Below are 26377 nucleotides of genomic sequence, written 5' to 3'. Positions count from 1 at the left end.
TTGGTGATGGACAGGGAGGCCTGGCGTGCTGTGATTCATGGGGTCGCGGAGAGTCGGACACGACTGAGCGACTGAACTGAACTGAACTGGAATAACGGAATGAAAAAAAGACAAGAGCATAGTAGAAGGAATGCAAAGCGGAGAATTCAAAGTAGCAAGTCAGAACTATTGATTAGTAGGAGAAATAAGTGTCCTTCCCCTAACCTACCCAAGAGTCCCTAGATATAGGAGAATTTCTGGGTTTCCTCTATACACGATAGCAATACAAATTGGTTCAGCATTGGAAAAATTGTGTGCTATGTGGGGAAAAACCCCAAGTTGAATCCGTGTCTTACCATATGCAGAGGTGGTATATAGGTGAATTAAAGATCTAAATGTGAAAGGTAAAACCGTATAGTTAGCAGAAGTAGTGAAAAACAAAAAAAATTAAGTGTTGCCAAATTTGGTGTTCATTACTGAGGAAGTGAGTAGGTAAATTACAGAAATTGTATTGAAGGGATATTTTGCAACAGCCAGAAATCTAGACTGATTTATAGAAACATGGGTAAGTCTCAAAAAGTTATTAAAAATTTTTATAAAAATTATTTGTCTGCATTGGTTCTTCATTGCGTCATGAGGGATTTTGCATTTCAGCCCACAGACTCTCTAGTTGTGGCTCACGGGCTCAGTAGTTGTGGCGCACAGGCTTAGTTGCTCTGCCACATGTGGGATCTTAGTTCCCCAACCAGGGATTGAACCCATGTCCCATTCATTGCAAGGTGGATTCTTTACCACTGGACCAACAGGGAAGTCCCTCAAAAACATAGTGCTGATTCACATCCACTACGATGGCTAGAATAAAAAAGTCAGATAGTAACAAGTATTGATTTGGGAGTGGAGGAATCAGAACCTTTTTACATTTCTGGTCGGAATGCAAAATGATGCAGCCACTTTGGAAAACAGTCTGTCCCTCAAATGGTTAAATGTACAGTTATCTTATGACCCAGCAGTTTCACTCCTAGGTATATACCCAAGAGAAATGAAACACATCCACACCAAAAGTTGCACACAAATGTTTATAGCAACATTGTTCATAATACCTAAAAGGTGGAAATAATCCAAATGTCTATCAACAGATGAGTGGATAAATGAAATGAGACACATCCATACAGTAGAATATTATTCGGCCATTAAAATGAATAAAGTACTGATAAATGCTACAACATGCATGAATTTTGAAAATATGCTAAGCAAAAGAAGTCAGTCACAAAAGACCACATATTATATGATTTCATTTACATGAAATGTCCAGAAAAGCAAATCTATAGACAGAGAATGTAGATTAATGATTGCTTAGGGATGGAAGGATAGGGGATGAAAGCTAAAGGGTACAGTGATTCTTTTTGAGGTGATGAAGAAGTTTGAGAATAATTGTGGTGATAGCTGCACATATCTGTGAATATTAAAAACCACTGAATTGTGCACTTTTAGTGAATGAGGTGTATATTATGTGAACCATATCTCAATAAAGATATTAAAAATGTTGAGTGATAAAAAGAAATAGTTTTATAACACAATACCACCTAAATAAATACCACACACATATTGAATTTTTAAAGGGATATGCATATGTCTAAATAAACCTGAGGAAAGGTTTTGGGTTGGAAGGATAAATATTAGAAATAATAGAGAATGGACTTATGATGGGGGAAAAGAAATAGAAATGGAAATAGGAGGTAACAGGAAAAATACAGTAAGTCCCTTACATACAAACCTTCAAAGATTTGAATATGCGTACAAATGTCCAATTATGTAAGTTAGTTCACGGGTCTGGCGTATATTGTCACATGCATATATCCTCTACAAGTGGTTGTGTTTTTGTGTACTTTACTGTATAGAGTACAGTAGTAGAGTATCTTTATTTCAAATCCAGCATGTCTGGAAGCAAGCATAAAACAATTATGATATAGCTGGTACTGTACTGTACTTTTCCAGATAGTGTATATAAGATTAAAAATGTTTTCTTTATTTTTTGTGTTTGCTTGTTTTCTATATATTTTTTATGTGAAAAGTATTATAAACCTATTACAGTACAATACCATATAGCCAATTGTGTTAGCTGGGCACCTAGGCTAACTTTGTAGGACTTACAAACAAATTGGGCTTATAAACATGCTTTCAGAATGGAACTCGTTCATACATAGGGAACTTACTGTAATAGAACACAAAGTTCCTTTCATGGAACAACGGTGATACTGTGCTATACTGACGAATTTGATTAACTCAACTGTGCGCATCGGATATTTAAGAAAAAGTTTACTCTTCTCCTGAAAAAGAAGTCTAAGGTCTTGATAAGATACAAAGGAAGAAAGATGTAGCAGTCAGCTGGAAACACTACAACAGTATTGACAACAAATAACCCAGACAGCAAAGGTTCTCAGATATTTTGGTCTCAGAACCTCTTTATATTCTTAAAAAATTCTGAATACGGTAACGTACTTTTTAGTGAAAAAAATATATCAATTGAAAATGAAAAATAGAAATCAGTTTCCTAAAAAATTTAGTGGGAAAAGTGAAAAGAAAGTGAAAGTGTTAGTTGCTCAATTGTGTCAGACTCTTTGATAAAGGCAAATAGTGTTTTATTGTTACTTTAAAAATAGTTGTGATCTCATGGACCCCCTGAAAGACAGAAGTGTTCCTGGATTATGATTTGAGAACTGCTAGCCTGGAGAGTGGAGAAGGCAATGGCACCCCACTCCAGTACTCTTGCCTGGAAAATCCCATGGACAGAGGAGCCTGGTAGGCTGCAGTCCATGGGGTTGCTGAGAGTCGGACACGACTGAGTGACTTCACTTTCACTTTTCACTTTCATGCATTGGAGAAGGAAATGGCAACCCACTCCAGTGTTCTTGCCTGGAGTATCCCAGGGACGGGGGAGCCTGGTGGGCTGCCATCTACGGGGTCACACAGAGTTGGACACGACTGAAACAACTTAGCAGTAGCAGCCTAGAGAGTTGATAGCTCAAGTAATGGTCAAGTATGGTTGAGGGAGGAAAGGAATTAAAACTGAGAAGACTGAAAAATAAGCCCTGGACGGTTTCTACATTAGGAAGTTAGAATAAGTGGAACTGGCAAAGGAAGTCATTGATTATTTCTGATTCTGAGAGCTATTTCAGTAGAGTTGGGGACTACATGACGGGGGAAGCCATTTGCAAGGATTTCTGGGCTCCAAAATCACTGCAGATGGTGACTGCAGCCATGAAATTAAAAGATGCTTACTCCTTGGAAGGAAAATTATGACCAACCTAGAGAGCATGTTAAAAAGTAGAGACATTATTTTGCCAACAAAGATCTGTGTAGTCAAGGCTATGGTTTTTCCAGTGGTCATGTATGGGTGCCAATTCATCACTGCTCAAATGTGTTTGCATTCTTGTATTATTTTTAATATTCCTCAGATTTTAAGTTCCCCCAAGGGTGAGATACCAGTTTAATGGTTTGTTCAAGAGTGATGTTCCATAAATGCTTTGTTGTTGTTCACTCAGTCATGTCCAACTCTTTGCGACCCCTTGGACTGTAGCACACCAGGCTGCTCTGTCCTTCACTATCTCCCAGAGTTTGCTGAAATTTATGTCCATTGAGTCGGTGATGCCATCCAGCCATCTCACCCTCTGTTGCCCACTTCCCCTCTTGCCCTCGATCTTTCCCAGAATCCTCTGTCCATGGAATTCTCCAGGCAAAATACTGGAGTGGGTGAAAGTGAAAGTGAAGTCCCTCAATCATGTCCGACTCTTTACGACCCCATGGGCTATAGCCTACCAGGCTCCTCCGTCCATGGGATTTTCCAGGCAAGAGTACTGGAGTGGGTTGCCAGTGCCTTCTCCAGGGAATTTTCCCAACCCAGGGATCAAACCCAGGTCTCCCACATTGAAGACAGATGTTTTAACATCTGAGCCACCAGGGAAGCCCCCACAAATGTTTCCTGAATAATAAAGTTCTAGCAAAATGCAAGCATGTTACATAAAATGAATTATCTTAAAAATAGTATATATTCCAGGTTCTTAGATGTGAAATTTATCCTTGCTTGTTCTTTTTTAAAATGTATTTTAAATTATGATAATCTTTTATTGCTATCCTTTATAGTATTTTCTTGTTATTAATATGAGCACTATTATAATTATTTTAAATAAAATAAAGAAGAATCTTTTGGGATTAAACTTTCTTCCTATAGAAGACAGATGCCATCATTTCCTTTACTTTGTGTGCCTCTAATTCACTCCATTGAGACTTGCTGGGCCCCTCAGACTGTTTACCATTCTATCTCAGGTGATTCCACAGATCTACAAGGCAGTCCACCAGACTGAGATTAATAAGTCTACACTTTAAATCACTGTGGTGGTATCTTTTATCATGTTTCAGGATATTAAGAAAACAGGGTAACCAAAAACATCTACATTTACTGCACTGGTAGATTAAAAGAGTTCTGAAAGTGTTTAGAGATCCTCTGATGCTGGGAAAGACTGAAGGCCGGAAGAGAAGGGGACAATAGAGGATAAGATGGTTAGATGGCATCATCAACTTAATGGACATGAGTTTTAGCAAGCTCTGGGAGTTGGTGATGGACTGGGAAACCTGGCATGCTGCAGTCCATGGGGTCGCAAAGAGTCAGACACAACTGAGTGACTGAACTGAACTGAAAGGGTTTAAAAAAGCAGAGATAAAATCATTTTTGGAAAAACTGCCTGCTTCTTATTAAGTCAAAGGCCCCAAGAGCCTAGAACAGTGCCTGACACATCTTAGGCATTCTATTAAAGTTTATGGACTGAAATAATGAAAGGTACTGGGGAAAGGGAAGTAAGGATGGGAGGAAAAGGGTTATTGTGAGATTATATAAAATCATTTATGCAAAACTTTTGAAAATTGTAAAGCATTAAAGAATTATTTTTTAATTCCATTCAATTTTAAAAAAGAAAAAAGAATGAAGGTACCACTTATTTGGAAAAACCCATATTCATTGACTTGGGTCAATCTTCCATTTTTACTACTTCCTCAATGGGGCAAGTGCCCCTCAAAATTTCCTGATTAATTTTTCTCAGCTCTACTAGTACAAGAAAACTCTCAGTTCAGTTCAGTTCAGTCACTCAGTCGTGTCCGACTCTTTGCGACCCCATGAACCACAGCACGCCAGGCGTCCCTGTCCATCACCAACTCGCGGAGTCCACCCAAACCCACGTCCATTGAGTCGGTGATGCCATCCAACCATCTCATCCTCTGTTGTCCCCTTCTCCTCCTGCCCTCAATCTTTCCCAGCATCAGGGTCTTTTCAATTGAGTCAGCTCTTTGCATCAGGTGGCCAAAGTATTGGAGTTTCAGCTTCAACATCAGGCCTTCCAATGAACACCCAGGACTGATCTCCTTTAGGATGGACTACTTGGATCTCCTTGCAGTCCAAGGGACTCTCAAGAGTCTTCTCCAACAGCACAGTCTGAAGTGAAGTGAAGTGAAGTCGCTCAGTTGTGTCCGACTCTTTGCGACCCCATGGACTGTAGCCTACCAGGCTCCTCTGTCCATGGGATTTTCCAGGCAATAGTACTGGAGTGGATTGCCATTTCCTTCTCCAGGGGATCTTCCCAAGCCAGGGATCAAACCCGGGTCTCCCGCGTTGTAGACAGACGCTTTACCATTTGAGCCACCAGGGAAGGGCCACCACAGTCTAATACGTGCCAAATTTAATGCCAAATGGTAACTTCACTATAAATCTTCTTAAGATCATTAATTCTGTAGTTCGTGGCAATATTAGCAGAGTGGTTGAAAGACAGTTTCTGGAGCCAGATTGCCTGTCTACCACTAGCTCTCTGACTCTAGGCAAGCTACTTATTTTCTCTGTGCCTTAGTTTCCTGATATATAAATTAAGCATTAAAATGAAACTTATAGAGTAGTTTGGAAGATTAAATGATATAGTAAACTGCTTAGAACAGTGCCTTGCACATGTCAGGACTATGTAAGTGTTGCACACTGCTATTTGATGCTGGATTAACAGTAGGGACTCAAGGATTGAAATTTTGACACTAGTTCTCTGAAATCTACAAAATCTCTAGTTCAATAAATCCTCCACATTTTTAAAAAAACCCACAACAACCCAAAGATTAAAGACTTGAGTATTTTTGTTAGACCTTGGCATTCCCTATGGAGAGTGATACTTGTCATCTATATTGGGCAGCCTTCTTGGTGATCTTCCCCGAGTGATAGTTACTTGGCTTCAGCTCTGCTGAAGACCTCACTCTTCGTCTCTCTTCAATCATTCCAGCCCTGACACTGGCCTCATATCCAAAGTTTTGCTAAGGGGTATATTGATATCAAAACTCTCACCATCAGCTGGCAGGTGGTCCTTTAGTTCCTTGATTTCTTCCTCTGTGAGATCAGTTCCCACGTTTTTAAGGCATTGTCCACTTTATCTGAAGATACCTTTGTCCCTTAGGAAAGAAAGGGATGGATATGAGAAATATTTCTAGTAATGTAAAGAGTAGATTATTTTAGCTCATACTGAGGCATCAATACTTAGAGAATAAAGAGAAAAGAACAAGATGGCTGAAGTAAACATGGTCTTGGTATCTAAGTCAGAAATTCCTAAACCTTGATCTCTGGGATTTGGAAAACTTTTTTTTTTTGGAAAACTTTTAAGAGAAGAAACTGAGGGGTTCGAGGTATCTGATGTGTGTGTGTGTGTGTGTTAGTTGATTAGTCGTGTCTGACTCTTTGCAACTCCATAGACTGCAGCCCACCAGGCCCCTCCATCCATGGGATTCTCCAGGCAAGAACACTGGAGTGGGTTGCCATTTCCTTCTCCAAAAGGAACTATAGAAAGAAAGAAAGTCAAGTCACTCAGTTGTGTCCGACTCTTTGCAACTCCATGGACTGTAGCCTACCAGGCTCCTCCAGCCATGGAATTTTCCAGGCAAGAGTACTGGAGTGGGTTGCCATTTCCTTCAATATGATAAGTCATAAGGTATATGATAAGTCATGACAAAGACTAAAATTAACCTTTATAAACATGTCTGTACAGTAGGATTTGAAACTTGCTAAATTAATGGAGAACTATCCATCCATCCATCCTGTCCATGGATTTACTCTATCATAATCCTATACATTTAATAACACACATTTCTAGGTACTATCTCTGGAAAGGCAATATCAATATGACTGAAAGAGGCCCAGTAATCTGAATGCTAAATCCTTCCCTCTTCCCCAATTACTCTGATATACAATTTTATTTGGGAACCAAAGCTTTTGGGTTTACTGTAGGTAAACAATTTTGGTGAATGTACAGTACCTAAGACATATAAAGAATAAATACTGAATTAATAACTGGGACAGCAGGATTAATAATCTGAAATATGTAAAATAGAGTTTTTGAAAATAAGAACAAAGCTCAACATCCTCAGTTTTAATTGCCTTTTCATCATACTTCTCACTCACCTTCAATAAACAGCAATTCTTTCATCAACCTGTTCATACACACCCTTCTTTTGGCTGCAAGAAAGGGAAAAATCCAAGGCTCAGATAGCAGTGTAGATATTTTAAAATAGAATAAAACATGCATAATTTTAGGAATACAAAGACTTGCATGTTTTATTCTAGACATTTTTATTATTTCACTTAAGAGAATAAAACTCAGGAATGGAAACAGCTCTCAATTTGGTAAAATCATTTTGGTGGGGAGGGCATGAGACATTCTGTAAATAGCACGTATTAATCATGTAAGCAAGAGAGTTTCAGAAAAACATCTATTTCTGCTTTATTGACTATGCCAAAGCCTTTGACTGTGTCGATCACAATAAACTGTGGAACATTCTGAAAGAGATGGGAATCCCAGACCACCTGACCTGCCTCTTGAGAAACCTGTATGCAGGTCAGGAAGCAACAGTTAGAACTGGACATGGAACAACAGACTGGTTCCAAATAGGAAAAGGTGTACGTCAAGGTTGTATATTGTCACCTTGCTTATTTAACTTATATGCAGAGTACATCATGAGGAACGCTGGGCTGGAAGAAGCACAAGCTGGAATCAAGATTGCTGGGAGAAATATCAATAACCTCAGATATGCAGATGACACTACTCTTATGGCAGAAAGTGAAGAGGAACTCAAAAGCCTCTTGATGAAAGTGAAAGAGGAGAGTGAAAAGGTTGGCTTGAAGCTCAACATTCAGAAAACAAAGATCATGGCATCTGGTCCCATCACTTCATGGGAAATAGATGGAAAAACAGTGGAAACAGTGTCAGACTTTGTTTTTTTGGGCTCCAAAATCACTGCAGATGCTGACTGCAGCCATGAAATTAAAAGACGCTTGCTCCTTGGAAGGAAAGTTATGACCAACCTTGATAGTATATTAAAAAGCAGAGACATTACTTTGCCAACCAAGGTCCGTCTAGTCAAGGCAATGGTTTTTCCCGTGGTCATGTATGGATGTGAGAGTTGGACTGTGAAGAAGGCTGACCGCCGAAGAATCGATGCTTTTGAACTGTGGTGTTGGAGAAGACTCTTGAGAGTCCCTTATACTGCAAGGAGATCCAACCAGTCCATTCTAGAGGAGATCAATCCTGGATGTTCATTGGAGGGACTGATGCTAAAGCTGAAACTGCAATACTTTGGCCACCTCATGCGACGAGTTGACTCACTGGAAAAGACTCTGATGCTGGGAAAGGTTGGGGGCGGGAGGAGAAGGGGACGACGGAGAATGAGATGGCTGGATGGCATCACCGACTCTTTGGACATGAGTTTGAGTGAACTCCGGGAGTTGGTGATGGACAGGGAGGCCTGGCGTGCTGTGATTCATGGGGTCGCGGAGAGTCGGACACGACTGAGCGACTGAACTGAACTGAACTGAATCATGTAAGTCCATAGTCTCAAGTTTCCTTGAAGGTCACTGTGTTTTTTTTCCCCACTGTGATATTTTTAATGCTCACCATCAACTGGAAGATTGTTCAGTAGTTCCATGCCTTTATCTTCTGTGAGCTCTATCCCCATATTTTCCAGAAAATTTTCCAGGTTACTAGGATCAACTTTCTCACCTTTAAAAAGTAAAACATGGTAATGATTGACAATTTGAAGAATGATGATTCTTTATTTAAAAAAAAATCCCTATATTGTCTTTGTCAATTTAGCAATGACGCAAACCTGGCAAGAATGCAAACTACTGCTAAGACATGATCTTAGAGCGTTTTGGCTAAACAAAGGTGATCAAAGTTAGGCTGTGAGTCAGTAGATGGAAACATTCATTAGTAAATAGGTAGAGTGAGAGAATATATCAATAAGGAAATAACTGCTATTAAAATAAAATTTTGTGCATGCATTAAAATCATGGTTTTGCAATCTTTTTGATCATGTGTCATGGAACTATACTGGGCTTTTCTCCAGGGCCTTCTTTCATTTTTAAAAAAATTATTTATTTTTTAATTGAAGGATAATTGCTTTACAGAATTTTGTTGTTTTCTGTCAAACCTGAACATGAATCAGTCGTAGGTGTATACATATCCCCTCCCTCCTAAACCTCCCTCCCTTCTCCCTCTCCATACCACCCCTCTAGGTTGATACAGAGCCCCTGTTTGAGTTTCCTGAGATATACAGAAAATTCCTGATGGCTATCTATTTTACATATGGTAATAAAAGTTTACTCTCTCCATACATCTCACCGTCTTCTCCCTTCTCCCAGGTCCATAAGTCTGTTCTCTATGTCTGTTTCTCCATTGCTGCCCTGCAAATAAATTCTTCAGTATCATCTTTCTAGATTCCATATATATGCGTTAGTATATGATACTTATCTTTCTCTTTCTGATTTACTTCACTCTGTATAATAAGCTCTAGGTTCATCCACCTCATTAGAACTGACTCAAATGTATTCCTTTTTTATGGCTGAGTAATATTGCATTGTGTATATGTACCACAACTTCTTTATCCATTCATCTGTTGATGGACATTTAGGTTGCTTTCATGTTCTAGCTATTGTAAGTAGTGCAATGAACAATGGGATACATGTGTCTTTTTCAATTTTGGTTTCCTCAGTCTGCTAACTTCATCAAGCTTTTGATAGATATGAACCACCTTCTCCCTCAAGGTTATTATTCTAACCATATCTTTTATTTGTATCATTTCCTTTCTCAAAAGGTAAGTATCTCAAAAATGTCTGCTGCTGCTGCTGCTAAGTCACTTCAGTCGTGTCCGACTCTGTGTGACCCCATAGACCACAGCCCATCAGGCTCCCCCGTCCCTGGGATTCTCCAGGCAAGAACACTGGAGTGGGTTGCCATTTCCTTCTCCAATGTGTGAAAGTGAAAAGGGAAAGTGAAGTCGCCCAGTCATGTCCGACTCGTAGCGACCCCATGGACTGCAGCCTACCAGGCTCCTCCATCCATGGGATTTTCCAGGCAAGATGGAGTGGCTACCCTCTCTATATTCTGTTTTACCATTCTAATTTTTCTTCCCATTGCTAGTTTTCTTTTCAATCCTTCCTATAGTGCCCTTTTGGACTCATATGTCATTAAATTTCAATTTCTCTATATCATCAAACTCTTTGCAGACTCTTACCTTCTTTCTTAAGTTAATTTCACCTTTTCCTAATAGACTTTTATATTATTATTATTATTTAATTTTTTATTTAGAGAAAACTGCTCATTATTCTATATCCCATTGCCTTAGGGCTTGGCATTCTCCTGGATTCCAGTTGCTGCTTTCCAACTATGCTCAAACCTTTCCTCTTTTGAGATTTATGAAACACTTTTTTTTATTGTCACTTAATTGATTTCTTGGTCATGTCAGGAGCTTATAACCTATTACTCATGGTCTTTCTCTGCACTCAAACTCCTGGTATCATTACAGTGAATTCCAGTCTTTATTTGGAGGGCTCATTCAACAACTTATTCTCCAGATCTCTGACCTCCTTATCCTCAAACTTATCTCATAAATTCTATACCAGTTAACTGACATGGACATACCCTTGACTTTGTTATCACCTGGAAGTGCTTTTTAAAATCTTAAATTCAGAACTTCATATTTGCCCACTTCATTTGCTTCCTTACTCCTACCACACGTTATAATCACTTTTCTCTAAGTTCATAATTTCCATTTTCACTTCCTTCCTATCTGCCCATACTCGACCACTTAACCACTCTCTTGACTACGCCTTTCACATCTTATGCTTTCATTCTTTTGGCACATCAGCCTTGAGAAACTCCTAACTTGGTATACCTGAAGAATACCATAATCATGGGAAAAGTTACTTATTTATGATAACTGACCTTGTTTGACTCTTGGCACTTCTCTGCAGTGCTTTCATATATTTCTCTAGTTCCTATTTTCTACCAAAGTAATCTGAAACCAGCAACGTCCATGCATGCTAAGTCATTTCAGTTGAGTCTGACTCTGCAACTCTATGGAATGTAGCCTGCCAGGTTCCTCTGTCCATGGGATTCTCCAGGCAAGAATACTGGAGTGGGTTGCCATTTCCTTCTCCAGGGGATCTTCCCAACCCAGGGATCAAACCCGCATTTCTTATGTCTCCTTCACTGGCAGGTGGGTTCTAGTGCCACCTGGAAAGCCCAAAATCAGCAATACTTTTTTTGAAGTTCCCTACCCCATTACTGTGCCTTTTTTTTTTCAGTAGATGATTTCGTTTTCCACTTTATGGAGAAAACTGAAGCTTTGAGGTAAATTCCTCTGAATTTAACTGCACATTTACACAGATTCTCTTCCTGACTTGAGGTCTGACTGACTCAGAGAAAAGAGGTGGTTTCAGATTCTTACCCACATATTCAACCGCTTAGCATTCAATTTCCCATAGATGTCTCACAGGAACCCCAAATTCAATATGAACAAAATGAAGACTATATCTTTGTTCCTAAGTCTGTTTTGCTGAAGTCTTTATTTTGGTAAATGTCGTTATCACCTATCCAACTACCCAACTCAGAAACTAAGGAGTCATCATTCACTCCATCCTTCTGCTCTATTTCCATAGCTCATGAATAGCCAAATCCTATAGATTCTACATCTGTAACATCTCTTACATATGCCCTTTCTTTCAAAGCTCATAAATAATGGTTTAGTTCTGCCCTTTATTGTCTTTTGCCTGAACAGTTACAACCTGCTTCATAACTAGTCTCCCTGACTCTATTCAAGCACACAACTCTCCATCCATCATTTATACTGCAGCTTGAGTAATCTTTCTAATTTGCAAACCTAATCACATAGTCCCCTGTTTAAAACCCTAGAATGACTTCCCACTCAGCACAGAATGAAATTCACACTCCTTTATTTGGTATCCAAGGTCCTCCATAATTTGTCTCCTATATTAGTTTCCCGATGTTGCTATTTGTTACAAATTATCAAAATCTTGGTGATCTAAAACAACATGGATTTGTTTCTTGTGCAGTTCTGGGGGTCAGAGGTCTGAGTCAGTCCCACTGGGGTAACATCAAGGTATCAGCAAGGCTGGCTCCTTCAGGAGGCCCTACAGAGAGAATCCATTCCCTTGCATTTTCCATGTCTAGAGGCCACTTACTTTCCTTGGTTCATGACCCCTCTTCCATCTTTAAAGTCAGCAGTATCGCATCTGGCTTCCATTGCTGCATTGCTTTCTACTTTTTTGCCTTCATCAAATTTCACTTTGCTTCCTTCTTCTAAGGGTATTTATGATTACATTTAGGGTAAGCTGGATAATCAAGGATATTTTCTCCATCTCCAGATCATCCTTAATCACATTTCCACATATATGGTGTTTTGCCACATAAGGTAACAGCCACAAGTTTTGCCCATCCCACTCTGTCTGGCAAAACTGACTCACCTTTCAAGGATCAGCTGACTATTGCCCATACTATTAAAGCATTCACCAGTTTCTCCTCCTCAGGTTCAAGTGACCATTCTGCTCTTCCTTTGCTTTGTACAGATTAAAAAAAAAATCACCTATAACATTTTATTGCATTGATTTATAGTTTTTTCCTTGCCCCAACTACATAAGCTCCTGGAAGGTTGGTTTTTATGTATCCATACTTGGAATATAGTAGATGCTTAACAATGAGTTAATAAAAATCTAACCTACCTGTAAAAAAGTTTCCTTCATCCATTACCACACTCACATCTACTTTCCCCTCATCTGTAAGAGAAGACAGAATTTTTGCATAAAGAGAATAAAAGAGCGAAATGGAAGACAGATATAAGTTATATGCTGAAGAAAAACATGAAATTCAGCAAATGTTATAGTTTACTTTAGAGTTTTATCCTATTTTCATTCCAAATGGAAAGTGTGGAAAGACAAACCTCTTAATTATAAAGAGGATACTTAACTCACACTTCCAACTTCTCTTTTATTCTATTAAGACAAACTCTACATGGTAGAATGGTGGACTGACATTTAAAAAGAAACCCTCTCTACTTTCAGATCTGGAAAAATTCTTTTTAATTGATGATATGGTTGATAAGCATCTTAAAAGGGGCAAATGCTCAAGTAGGAAAGATCTGACTTCGAGCATTGAAAATATCTATTTTTGGGGACTTCCCTGGCAGCCCAGTGGTTAAGACTCCACGCTTCCACTGCATGGGTTTGATACCTGGTTGGGGAACTAAGATCCTGCATGTGATGCAACATGGCCAAAATAAAACAAACCGAAACAACTTATTTTTTTGATCAATCCACAGGTAACACTTAGCTGTATTCAGGCACTATCCATACTCAGTATTTTTTTAAAAAAAGAGCTTTGATCAACCTGACTAAACTTTAATAAGCAGTTTAAAAATCTTTATTTGCATTTTCCTTTTAAATGGGGTATTTAGAAGGAACAGCCTGATGGATGATCAGTATCTCACAGGAATCTGTCTGTTCTCATGTATTTCAATTACTCCTACAGAAGACTCATGAATAGCTTGAAACAGGTCTCTAATGTTATTTCCCATGGGCTCATTGACCTCAGAATTGGTACTCCAGGAGTTGGCTGATACGTCCATGACCAAAATCACTGTTGTGGCATTCTAGTAACGTTTAAAATACCTGGAAAATATGATAATAAAATATATCTACATCCTTTTATAGGCAGGTCAAAAATACTGGGAAACTATATATTTCCAGTAATAGAGAAAAAATTATCCTGTGGAAAATTTACATTTCTCTGGCCAGAGCAAAGGCATAGTTAAGTGGCATTGTGTCGACATGAATATATATGGGTCACTAAAATTACTAGTAACAAACTCTACTATTAAATGCTTACTATGTGTTAGGCCCTATCTTAGAAACTTACAACATTTAGGAAAGGTAACTATTACATTCTTCTTTTTTTAAGAAACTAAGACTCAGAGGGATTAATTTGAACAATCTTGCACAGACAGAGCTGAGATTTAAGTCTGTGTCTTATTCCAAATTTAAAATTCTTTCCATAATGCCATATAATCAGTAGGGCCAGTGGGATAAAGCCCAGGTTTTTACTGTTTTTCTTGAAGGGGTTTGTTATCTTGCAAACTTTTCCTAGTGGATACTTGTGGGCCTCACTATTAGGGGTTATAGTTTAAATGTCTAACATATGCTAGGTGTGACAGTTATAAAGGAAAATTATTTTGGAATTATTTCTTCATTTTGAACTTGTTTCTGGTAGTTCAGAATTCATCCTAGCTAAATTTCCCCCTGTCTTTTTCTTAAGACTACTTTCCTCCTTAGTCTATTTGCTTACTTTCAAACTTTCCTTATCAAATATTCCCTCCATTTATTTATTTATTTTGCTTCTCCTTTTGGTCTGCTAATAATCTTTACAGTGCTATGGCACAATGCTAAACTTTGCTAAATCTGTGGACAGCTAACTTCCTAGGGAAAGTCAAGTAAGATAAATTATTAGAGTATTCATTTCCAAACATCTTTATACATATTTCTAGTTCAAAGTCCTATAGATATCTCAAATTCAAAATGTGTAAAACTGAAACTATTCTTTTGATATTATAACCTGAATCTTTCCTGAATTCTCAAATTGGCTATGATACAACTTATGATTTAGTCACAAGGAGATGTCTGCTTCCTAAAAAAATGTTTTAAAGCTAAACTTTATTATTAGTTTTGGCCACATGGTATGTGGGATCTTTGTTCCTGCCCAGGGATAGAACCCATGGCCCTTGCATTAGAAGTGTAGAGTCTTGACCACTGGACCTCCAGGGAAGACTCTAAAATTTTTCTTCTTTTTCATAACTCACATGTAATCAGTCACTTAAGCCCTATTCATTTTAATTCTAAAATGTTTCCCAAATCAGTCCTTGATGACTAATCTATCACTAAGTTCACTTCACTCGCCCAGGCCCTTATCATCTCTTGTTGGAACAAAGCAATATGTTTTAAATTTGAGTCTTTCTTTCCAATAGTGCCCTTTATGTTGCCATCATCACCAATTTCCCAAAGTGAAATATTCTAGATACACTACTGCCTATAGGATGAAGGCTAAAATTGAAGGGAGAAACAGATAAGTAAAGTATAATACTTCGAGAGTTCAATATCAAATTTTTGGGTGAAGGTGGGATGATTGGGGAGAACGGTATTGTAGCATGTATATTATCATAAGTGACCAGTCCAGGTTCAACGCATGATACAGGATGCTTGGGGCTGGTGCATGGGGATGACCTGGAGGGAGGATATGGGGAAGAGGGATGTGGGAGGGGGGTTCAAGAAAGGGAACACATGTACACCCGGGGCAGATTCATGTCAATGTATGGCAAAACCAACCAATATATTAATGTAAGGTAATTTGCCTCCAATAAAATAAATTAAAAAAATAAATAAATAAAAATAAAGTTAAAAAAAAAACCCAAATTTTTGATAATGGCTAGAACAGAAATGGCTAAATAGAAAAACAGTAGTATAAAGAAGACAAACAATATTATCAACCATAAAACATCCTCCAGGATACACCATTATGCTAGGTCATAAAAAAAATCTCATTAAGTTCTGAGATCACAGGAAGTATGTTCTCTGACTACAGTGGAATTAATTCAAAATCAATAGGAGAAGGAAATTTAAGAAATACACAAATATTTGGAAATTAAAAACACATTTTAAGATAACCCATGGATCAGAAAAGAAATCACAATAGGAAATTAGAAAGTATTTCTAGTTGAATGAAAATGAAACTGTATCAAAATTTTTGGATTACAGTTGAAAACAATTATGTTAGAAAAAAAGAAAAATCTGAAATCAATAACCTAAATTTTCATTTTAAGAATCTAGAAAACAAAGAGCAAACTAAATCCAATATAAACTGAAAGAAGGAAATAATAGAGATTAGAAGTGAAATCAATAACATGGAAAGCAGAAAATCAGTAGGGAAAATTGATGTTGGCTCTTTGGAAAGATCAATAAAATTGTCAAACTCTTAGCTAGACTAACCAAATAAAAAGAGATAAGACAGATCAAAATCAGGAGACCAACACTAACTTTACAGAAACTAACAGGATTATAAAGCAATACTATGAATAACTTCCTGTCAACAAATTAGACAATTTAGATGAAATGGGCAAATGCCTAGAAAAGGCACAAACTACAAAATAACAACAGAAAGAAGGCTAAAACTCTAATGCCTGGTTTAAAGTTCTAGTCTTGGCAGCCTTCTTTTTCAGCTTGTTTTCTCCAACTTTATGACATGAAGTGTATATCCTGCTGCTGCTGCTGCTGCTGCTAAATCGCTTCAGTCGTGTCCGACTCTGTGCGACCCCATATCCTAGCCATAGAGAAATTCTTGCTAGTTCCCTAACCATGTGATTTTGCATGATTTTATGCTTTTTCATGCACTGCTTTCCTCATCCAGGATTTTTTTAAATGAAGAATTCCTACACACCTGATAAAGTTTTCTTTGATCCTTTTCTTGGCAAACTTAGCTTTTCCCTCCTTTAGAATCTTAATGAAAACACTTTTATGATTATAACACAACCACATAGCCATTATGAGGACTTGTTAACATGCAAGCCTTTTTACTGGACTGTGAACTTTTAGAGGACACTGTCACTTTTATGTTTCTAATAGCTTATGTATATCATCCTTCATTTTTGTATTTTTGGCCACCTCATGCGACAAGTTGACTCACTGGAAAAGAGTCTGATGCTGGGAGGGATTGAGGGTGGGAGGAGACGGGGACGACAGAGAATGAGATGGCTGGATGGCATCACCGACTCGATGGACATGAGTTTGAGTGAACTCCGGGGGTTGGTGATGGACAGGGAGGCCTGGCGTGCTGTGATTCATGGGGTCGCAAAGAGTTGGACACGACTGAGCGACTGAACTGAACTGAACTGAATAACTTATGTATATTAGGTACTCAATAAGGTCCACTGCACAAATCAATGCATTCTTGAGGACTTGGCCCTTATTTCATGTTTTTTAGTATATCTGCACAACTTTAAATATACTCTCAGCAATTCTCACATATGAATCAAAAATTTCACCAGAAGCAGCTCACCATCCACAGGCAAGTTGTTTAGCAGGTCTTTATGTTCTTCTTCTTCAATCTTAAAGCCCATATTTTCCATGAAGGAGTCCAGCTTATTAACATTAAGATCCACTCCTTAGGTAAAAACAAAATGGGAATGAGAAAAACAAACAATAATGACAAAGTGAAAAGTGCTTGACATATCCATGCATTAGAGATTGAAAAATCAAAGAAACAATAAAGTTAATTAAGAATCAAGAACAGAACTTATTCCTTATTTTTGTCCAGAGGATTTGATTATAGTTCTTATGCAACATTTATAAGGAAGAAACTAAAAAATTAGGCAAGGCTGGTGAATTCTGGTAAGAAACACCCTTTATAGTTATATTCAGAAAATAGAACTTGAAATGCAATGATAGAAACAAAAATAATTTCTTCAAAGCTAGTTATGTTCAAAGCAGTAAACAATGAGACAAAAACACTTAATAAATGAACATGTTAGACTGACAAATTTGTCGCCACCAAAAAATAAATGTGATTTTTTTAAAAAGCAAGTGCAAAATGTGAGGAGTCTCAATTTTATCTGCGTTTTCGCTCACCTTTGATAGACTTTATGCCATCTAGCAGCTTATGTTTGTACAGCTTTCCAGCAGCTGGAACGTAAGGAACAATACAGTAATTGATGAAATCAGGTGAAATAATTCAAAATCCCAGCAATTTAAAAAAGAACATTCTTATAATTTTACTCATTTTTTTCTATTTATGTGCCAACAAAGAAACAAATGGGGGAAAACTCTTAAGACAGTAAATAGACTCACTTTTTTTTTGACAAATGAAACAATTATTAGTGGTACCTTGCCACAACTTTCTCATATCTTGCTTTCTTTTTTCATCTAATTTTTCCTTTTCTACTCCTCTGCTTAAGCTCAAGCATATTAATGTTCCCAAGGATAGCATCAGATATTGTGAGACTCATGAATGAATGAATAGTAGCTGATTCCTGAGCTAAAACAACTGATGATGACAGGTTGTCTTTGAATGGTAGTATTGAACATTTCTCCATATTTTCATGTGACATCAAATGGATATTGTTTTAGATATTTTCAATGACAAGCCAATGAGAATAAACTCTTCTGCAAAGAAATCCCTTAGTGAAATGTCATCTGTTATCATCACAGGCTTCATATTTTACAGAAATTCAAAGATTGATTTCTGTTTTAGATGGGAAACTAGCATGGATATTTATTTGACTCCCTCTCTAGAAACCAGCTCTGGAAAAAACTGAAATAAGAGTGAAAACTGGATTTTAGGAACTAAATGAAAAGTCACAGCAAAATCTCTTGGAAAATGGAAAACTGTACTGGTATGTGTGTGTGGTTTTACAACCTACATTGGAAGGCCTACTAGAGGTGACAGTTAAAAGATCAATGGGTGAAACATTAAAAATGTCTGTCCTTGCCTTTATTATGATTCTTAAGTTATCACTGTCTATCCCTTTCACCACAGAAAGCAGCAGGAAAAGCCTTGACTGCAGGTGAGGGATCTAGACGGTACTATTAGGGCAGTACATAGACTTATAGATTTGAGGAGAGAGGATCTAATGTAAACAGGTGAAGATGGACAATCTGCCTTCAGATATTTAATCAACCTCTTCTCAACCCTGAGGGCTGATGGATTGCAATCTAGATAGACTTTCCTTTAATTTTGTTTCTTTCTGAGTTTAAAGGTGCAACTCTGACCAGAGGTGCTGCTTGAAAGTGTCAACTTGGGAATATGATCAACAATGTCTGGGTCTCTCTGCCCTGGGGTTCATCCATTCCCTTCTCTTTAAAACCAACAGAGGCTGATACAGACTGGAGCCTAACCTTAGACCCTTACTGAAGGTGCATTTCCAAACACGTAATGACACTGCAAGAGAGAAAGAACTTAAGCGACCAAAGTAAGTAGCCATCTGAGATGTACAACTACTTCAAAAGAAAACAAATTGGATAACATATACCATTTGAATCAGAATTATTGGAATAAAAGGACCAGGAATTTAAAGTAAGTGTGGCAAATATACTTAAGGAAAGAAGATATTAGATAACATAATAAGAATAAGAAAGTATAAAAATGGAAATACTAGTTATAAAAGATTAGGTATAAAACATTTAAATACAGAACTATAGTAGATGAGATAGAGTACAATGAAAAGAGCTGAAAAATTAATTAGTGGGCTGACCAACCAGATTGAGGAACCCTCAGAAGGTAGGAAGGAAGGATAAAAAGGTAGAAAATGAAAGTTACAAGATATGAGTATAGAAGTAAGATTGCTAATCTTTGGGTAATGGGCATTCCGAAAGAAGAGAAAATAATAGCAAAGAGAAATTATTTGAAGAAGTAATGAATTAAAATTTCCAGGATCAGAGAGAGATTAAAGACCTTATATTAGAAGGGCTCATACAGGTTAGAATAGAGGAGATAAAGGAAGTCCCAACCTGAACACATAATCAGTTCAGTTCAGTCATTCATTCGTGTCCGACTCTGCGACCACATGAACTGCAGCATGCCAACCTCCCTGTCCATCACCAACTCCCGGAGTTCACCCAAACCCATGTCCATTGAGTCGGGGATGCCATCCAACCATCTCACCCTCTGTCATCCCCTTTTCCTCCTGCCCTCAATCTTCCCCAGCATCAGGGTCTTATCCAGTGAGTCAGCTCTTCGCATCAGGTGGCCAAAGCATTGGGGTTTCAGCTTCAACATCAGTTCTTCCAATGAACACCCAGGACTGATCACCTTTAGGATGGACTGGTTGGATCTCCTTGCAGTCCAAGGGACTCTCAAGAGTCTTCTCCAACACCACAGTTCAAAACCATCAATTCTTTGGCACTCAACTTTCTTTATAGTCCAACTCTCACATCCATACATGACCACTGGAAAAACCATAGCCTTGACTAGACAGACTTTTGTTGGCAAAATAATGACTCTGCTTTTTAATATGCTGTCTAGGTTGGTCCAGGAGCTGACTGTGGCTCAGATCATGAACTCCTTATTGCCAAATTCAGACTGAAGTTGAAGAAAGTGGAGAAAACCACTAGACCATTCAGTTATGACCTAAATCAAATCCCTTATGACTATACAGTGGAAGTGAGAAATAGATTTAAGGGATTAGATCTGACAGGCAGAGTGCCTGATGAACTATGGATGGAGGTTCGTGACATTGTACAGGAGACAGGAATCAAGACCATCCCCAAGAAAAAGAAATGCAAAAAAGCAAAATGACTGTCTGAGGAGGGCTTACAAATAGCTGTGAAAAGAAGGGAAGCGAAAAGCAAGGGGAAAAGGACAGATATATCCATTTGAATGCAGAGTTCCAAAGAATAGCAAGGAGAGATAAGAAAGCCTTCCTCAGCGATCAATGCAAAGAAATAGAGGAAAACAATAGAATGGGAAAGACTAGAGATCTCTTCAAGAAAATTAGAGATATACCCTTCAAATAAGTTCATTAGTAACAATGTCTTATTTTGCTTAGTTTCCAATGTGTCTATGAGGTTAATTAATTCTAACTCTCAAACAGAACTGAAAACTCTCCTCTCAATATGTTAAAATAATGTTAGATATTCTACCAGTCCCTAGACTATCACTTTTTTTGGAGACAATATTCTTCTGCTCTAAATCAAACATCATTTCTCTCATCTTTTTTAAAAATTAATTTTTACTGGAGTATACCTGCTTTACCATGTTGTGTTAGTTTCCATTGTGCAGCAAAGTGAATCAACTATACATATACATGTATCTTCTCTTTTTTGGATTTCCTCCTTCCAATTTAGGTCATCACAAAGCACTGAGTAGAGATCCCTGAACTATTCTGTAGGTTCTCTTTAGTTATCTATTTTATACTCTCTCTAGTCTCGATCCACAGCTGTTATGTTGAGATTTTCCTTTATTATTTTCCTGAAAATTCTCTTAATTTCACTCTTTTTTATACTTATTTCAGCAAAATATTTTATTTTATTATTTTTCAAATTTATGTATAATTGCTTTATAATGTTTCAGGTGTACAGCAAAGTGATTCAGTTTGCATACATATATACTTATATATTCTTTCCAGATTTTTTTCCTTTATAGGTTATTGCTGCTGCTGCTGCTAAGTCACTTCAGTCGTGTCCGACTGTGTGACCCCATAGACGGAAGCCCACCAGGCTCCCCCGTCCCTGGGATTCTCCAGGCAAGAACACTGGAGTGGGTTGCCATTTCCTTCTCCAATGTGTGAAAGTGAAAACTGAAAGTGAAGTTGCTCAGTCGTGTCTGACCCTTAGCAACCCCATGGACTGCAGCCTACCAGGCTCCTCCATCCATGGGGTTTTCTAGGCAATAGTACTGGAGTGGCTTGCCATTGTTATTACAATATATTAAATATAGTTCCCTGTGCTATACAGTAGGTCCTTGCTGTTTATATATTTTATATATAGTAGTGTGTATCTCTTAATCCAAAATTTCCAATTTATCCTTTCCTCTCCCTTTCCCCTTGGTAACCACAAGTTTGCTCTCTATGTCTGTGAGTCTATTTCTGCTTTGTAAATGTGTTCATTTGCATAATTTTAAAATATTCTCTATATAAGTGATATGATTGGTCCTCTGACTTACTTTACTCAGTATGATAATCTCTAGTTCCATTCACGTTGCTGCAAATGGCATTATTTCATTCTTTTTTATGGTTGAATAATATTCTATTGTATATATATATGTGTGTGTGTGTGTATATATATATATATATATATATACACTACATCGTCTTTATCCATTCATCTGTCAATGGACATTTAGCCTGCTTCCATGTCCTGGCTATTGTAATAAATAGTGCTGCTATGAACATTGTGGTGCCTGTATCTTTTCAAATTAAAGTCTTCATCTTTTCTGGATATATGCCCAGGAGCAGGATTGCAGGATCATATAGCAAAATTCTATTTTTAGTTTTTTAAGGAACCTCCATAGTGTTTTCTACAGTAGCTGCACCAACTGACATTCCCACCAACAGTGTAGGAAGGTTCCCTTTTCTTTATATCACCTCCAGCATTTGTTATTTGTAGACTTTTAATGATGGTCATTCTGACCCGTGTCAGGTGGTACCTCTCTGTAGTTTTGATTTGCATCTCATTAATTAAAAATCTAATAACTAACATCTTCATTGTATATTTTAAATATTTTAAAGCATTTTCATATTTTCACATCCATCATTTTATCTTTCCCATCATCATTGTACAGATGGATTATATTTGAATTATTGATTTGAGTTAGCCAAATTAACAAAGTATTTCTCCACATAATGTGAATACACTGTTTTTTCTATACTATATCAACATGGGATTTTACATGGTTGATTGTGCCTCTTTGTTCTTTTCAACACTTTTAGATTTTGTTACCTTCTACTGTCAAACCTTTCAGCGCTGTTTGAATTGATATACACACTGTGAAGAGTCTCCAATTTGCTCAAAATTTCCTTTGTACTTCCACAGCAGTACATACTTATGAACATAGATAGAGCATACTTATGAACATAGATAGAGCACTTACCATTGTGTATACTATTTGTTTCTTTTCTTTTTTTTTGGAGGGGGGGAGTATGTGCTGTCTCTACCTTGAGTGCTTTTAGGAGCTGGACTTTGCTTTATTTATCTCTGTGACTCAGAGCCTATTATAATGTCTAGTACCTAATGGCAACCAATTCACTTTCACTGAATGGATGAATACTTCATTGGTAAATTAAATGCTCACCATCGAGTGGCAAACTTTTCCTCAACACAGAATTCTCCTTCAGTTGGTCTCTTAACCCTATGTTTTTCAGAAGATTTCCCATATCGTTATGGTCAAGTACCTCCCCTTAAAAAATAAAACAATGATAAAAGGTCAAACTTTAAATACTAATAATGGTAATAAAAATACAAATAATACCAATACTACTAACACTATTACTACTAATATCAACTGTGTAGCATCATCCACAAATATAGGATAAAAAGCAATAGAAATATTAAGTATTATTTAATTACTTAGAATTAGAAGGGGGATTCAGAAATATGGTAAAATGGAGTTCTTCAATGTTGGGAACAAGTAACAAACACAGCACACAGAAAATCAGTATTTATGTAACAGCTCATTAAATTTTCTGGTGCAAATAATTTTGCCAGCATGTAATATTTGCTCTATTGTTTTATTTTTGCCTGAATTATGAGCTTCTTCTCAGTGGTCATATTGCCTACATGTACAATTTGCCTTGCCATTTTGCTTTTAGAACAGCAGGAAAATAATAATATTATTGAGAAATACCAAAGCATAAAGGGTTTATTACTGAGGTATTATACTGTAGCCTTTAAAATAAGAAGTAGGTAACAATTAATTATAATAATGAATAACGTTTAGCTTATAAAGCTGTCTTTTCAGTTATGTACACATTACCAATTAAAATAGACACAGTAGCAGGATTAATATGTCATGGACAGGCTAACAGAAAATACTTTAAAAATAACTTCTTTTGTTAAGTATTGAGATTTTAAAAATTATTCCTTATTATTTCTTCTTACTCACCTAGAAATTCTTGTACTTCATCTAGAAGTCTATCCAGTTTAACTTTTCTTTCAACTATAAAATAAAACAAAATTTAGATATAATCCTGCTATGACCTAAATCATGTCCCCTTAATTTCATATGTTGAAGCCCTATTCCCCAATGTGACTGTATTTGGAAATAAAGTCTTTAGGAGGTAATTAAGGTTAAATAAGGTTGTAAGGGTGAAGCCCTAATCCAACAGGACTGTGGCCTTATAAGAGGAAGATTTTTTTTTTCTCTCCACCCTGACGTGTGAAGACACAGTGAGAAGGCAGCTGTCTGCAAGCTAGGAAGAAAACCTTCACCAGAAACCAAATCAAATAACGCAGTGATCTTGGATTTCCCTGCATCCAGAACTTAGAGAAAATAAATTTCTCTTAAGTCACACAGACTATGGTATTTTGTTATGGCAGCCTGAGCAGACTAATACAGGTCCCAATTATATAAAATTCTTAAACTGTGGAGTAAAATGTAAGAATTTTGCAGTTGCCGAGAGTTTTTTTTCCTTCTAGTTAGACATTTTATTTGACTCTTCACATTCCTATGGACTGTAGCCCGCAAGGCTCCTTTGTCTGTGGCGTTTTCCCAGTAAGAATACCGGAGTGAGTTGCCATGACCTCCTCCAGGGGATCTTTCCAACCCAGGGACTGAACCCATGTCTCTTACGTCTCCTACATTGGCAGACGAGTTCTTTACCACTAGTGCCACCTGGGAAGCCCTATATAAGCATAAGCTTGGGGAAAAAAAGACTCTAAGTATGATGAACACATTTATTCCATTTATTCACCTTTTACTTTTTGTATTCCTCACTCATTAGACTGGGAGAGAAAAAAAATTCTTTCCTAGTTTTGTCTTGTTTTCTGTTTCAGCTTTATAGCTGACCAAATTGTAAGATATTAAAACTGTACACTGTGATTATTTTATATATATATACATTGTGAAAAGTTGCCCCCATCTAGTTAATTAATCTCTCTCACTATATAATCTATCCACCTATTAACTATCTATCTATCTATATGTTTTTGGTGAGAACTTTTAATTCTATTCTCTTAACAAATTTCAATTAAGCAACACTCTGTTATCAACTACAGTTACCATGTTTTACATTAGATCCGCTGATCTTATTTCTCTTACAGTTCAAAGACATTTCCTGGAGAAATTTAGGCAGGAGAAACAACATGATTAGCCTCTTGTTTTAAAAACAGCACTGCTGGGACTTCCCTGGTGGTCTAGTGACTGAGACTCTGAGCTCCCAATGCAGGGGGTCCAAGGTTCCATCCCTGGTCAGGACTAGATCCTGCATGCCACAACTAAAGATCCTGCCTGCTACAACTAAGACCCAGCACAGCCAAATAAATAAACTTTTTTTTTTAAACAATATATCTTTGTTTTTTAGGATTTGCTCTCTATAGGCTTCTGGCTTTTTCTAAGAAATTAATAAGTATACTTCAGATATTTCTACAGAGAAATAAAAAAAATTTTTACAGGGCACTGGGTACTTGAAGTGCTTATCATCAATTGGCAGGTGACTGCATAGTTCCTCAATGTCTTCCTTATCAAGTGGAAATCCCATGTTCTTAAGAGCATCATCTATTTTATTGATATTAACCTTTCCTCCTTATGAAAAAAAGGGATAAGAATTAAAGAAATTTGTGATTATGCTAAAGGGAAAAAAATGCCTGGTCATATCAATCAATCAACATAAACAGAAAAAAAAAAGAAGTGACACCATAAAACTCGAAGTGATTAAAAAGAATTAGTTGAGGAATTAGAAATAGAAAAATTCTTTTCAGTGTTCCAGGAAACACTGGTACAGTAATTTACAAGGTGAATTTACCTAGAAGAAAGAGGTGAGTATTAAGACTAACACATTATAGCAGAGACAATGCACATATTATTACCATTTAGTAAAATTTGAAATTTGCCACACTGACAAAATAATGTACCTATTTCTTTAGATTGTGTACAACTAAGAATATCAGCTCATTAAAAAACTAGACTAATACAATTAGCAAACCAATCAGTGAGAAATAAAAGAGATTGTAGAAAAGTAAATGCAAAAGCTTGAAGATCTATTTTTTCTTTCTTGGCAGTCTTTTCACTTACCTTTTCACTCCATCCGTTAACCTGTTTTTATACTGTTAGAATCCGGAGTCGCCCTTCCCTCAAAGGAACAGAGGACACTCACCATAATGCAAGACACACAGCGAGGTTTATTTCCAGCTAGCTGGGGTCCAAGTGTCCGCCCGACGCAGCGGGTTTCAACAAGGACCCCGAGCATTCAGAGCCAACGGGTTATATAGCATTTTCAAATCATGATATTTCTGAATTACCTAACTCACAGGAATTTTCTTTACACACACACACAGCTGTGC

The 26377-nt window shown here is 37.3% G+C and overlaps 2 protein-coding genes across 4 annotated transcripts in view; both read right to left on the bottom strand.

Annotated features, from left to right (window-relative positions):
• The window catches only part of EFCAB3 (EF-hand calcium binding domain 3), a 52302-nt gene extending 45859 nt beyond the window's left edge, over positions 1-6443 (bottom strand). The window contains exon 1 of one of the 3 annotated variants that reach the window (XM_088829191.1): positions 6347-6443. The gene's annotated coding sequence lies outside the window, so the exon portion shown is untranslated. Of the gene's footprint in view, positions 1-1753; positions 1892-6346 lie in introns of those variants that run through there. The other 2 variants (XM_088829190.1, XM_088829192.1) reach the window with 2 other exon arrangements.
• Positions 6444-7480: 1037 nt separating this feature from the next.
• Positions 7481-25611, bottom strand: LOC148774763 (uncharacterized). The gene is made up of 9 exons (XM_088829194.1): positions 25488-25611; positions 23982-24035; positions 23172-23276; positions 18014-18067; positions 17445-17549; positions 13067-13120; positions 12812-12903; positions 8943-9047; positions 7481-7507 (listed from the first exon to the last, which is right to left on the bottom strand). The coding sequence occupies exons 1-7, from the start codon at positions 25573-25575 to the stop codon at positions 12854-12856; spliced, it is 510 nt and encodes a 169-aa protein (XP_088685320.1). The 5' UTR covers positions 25576-25611; the 3' UTR covers positions 7481-7507; positions 8943-9047; positions 12812-12853.
• Between the last annotated feature and the right edge of the window lie 766 nt (positions 25612-26377).

The sequence above is a fragment of the Moschus berezovskii genome, chromosome 20 (genome assembly GCF_049115385.1).
Source record: "Moschus berezovskii isolate FMDL1 chromosome 20, NW_MosBer_1.0, whole genome shotgun sequence".
NCBI lineage: Eukaryota > Metazoa > Chordata > Mammalia > Artiodactyla > Moschidae > Moschus > Moschus berezovskii.
This window is presented reverse-complemented; position numbering and strand designations above follow the sequence as displayed.

What these genes read in the sequence shown, in the direction of transcription:
- LOC148774763 (XM_088829194.1), bottom strand. Translation starts at nt 25,575, where the DNA reads ATGGGATTTCCACTTGATAAGGAAGACATTGAGGAACTATGCAGTCAC. An exon ending in GAAAAGTTTGCCACTCGATG is followed by an intron (nt 18,068 to 23,171) that starts GTGAGCATTTAA and finishes CTTACGTTCCAG; the next exon opens with CTGCTGGAAAGCTGTACAAA. An exon ending in AAACAACTTGCCTGTGGATG is followed by an intron (nt 13,121 to 17,444) that starts GTGAGCTGCTTC and finishes CTTCTCTTACAG; the next exon opens with ATGAGGGGAAAGTAGATGTG.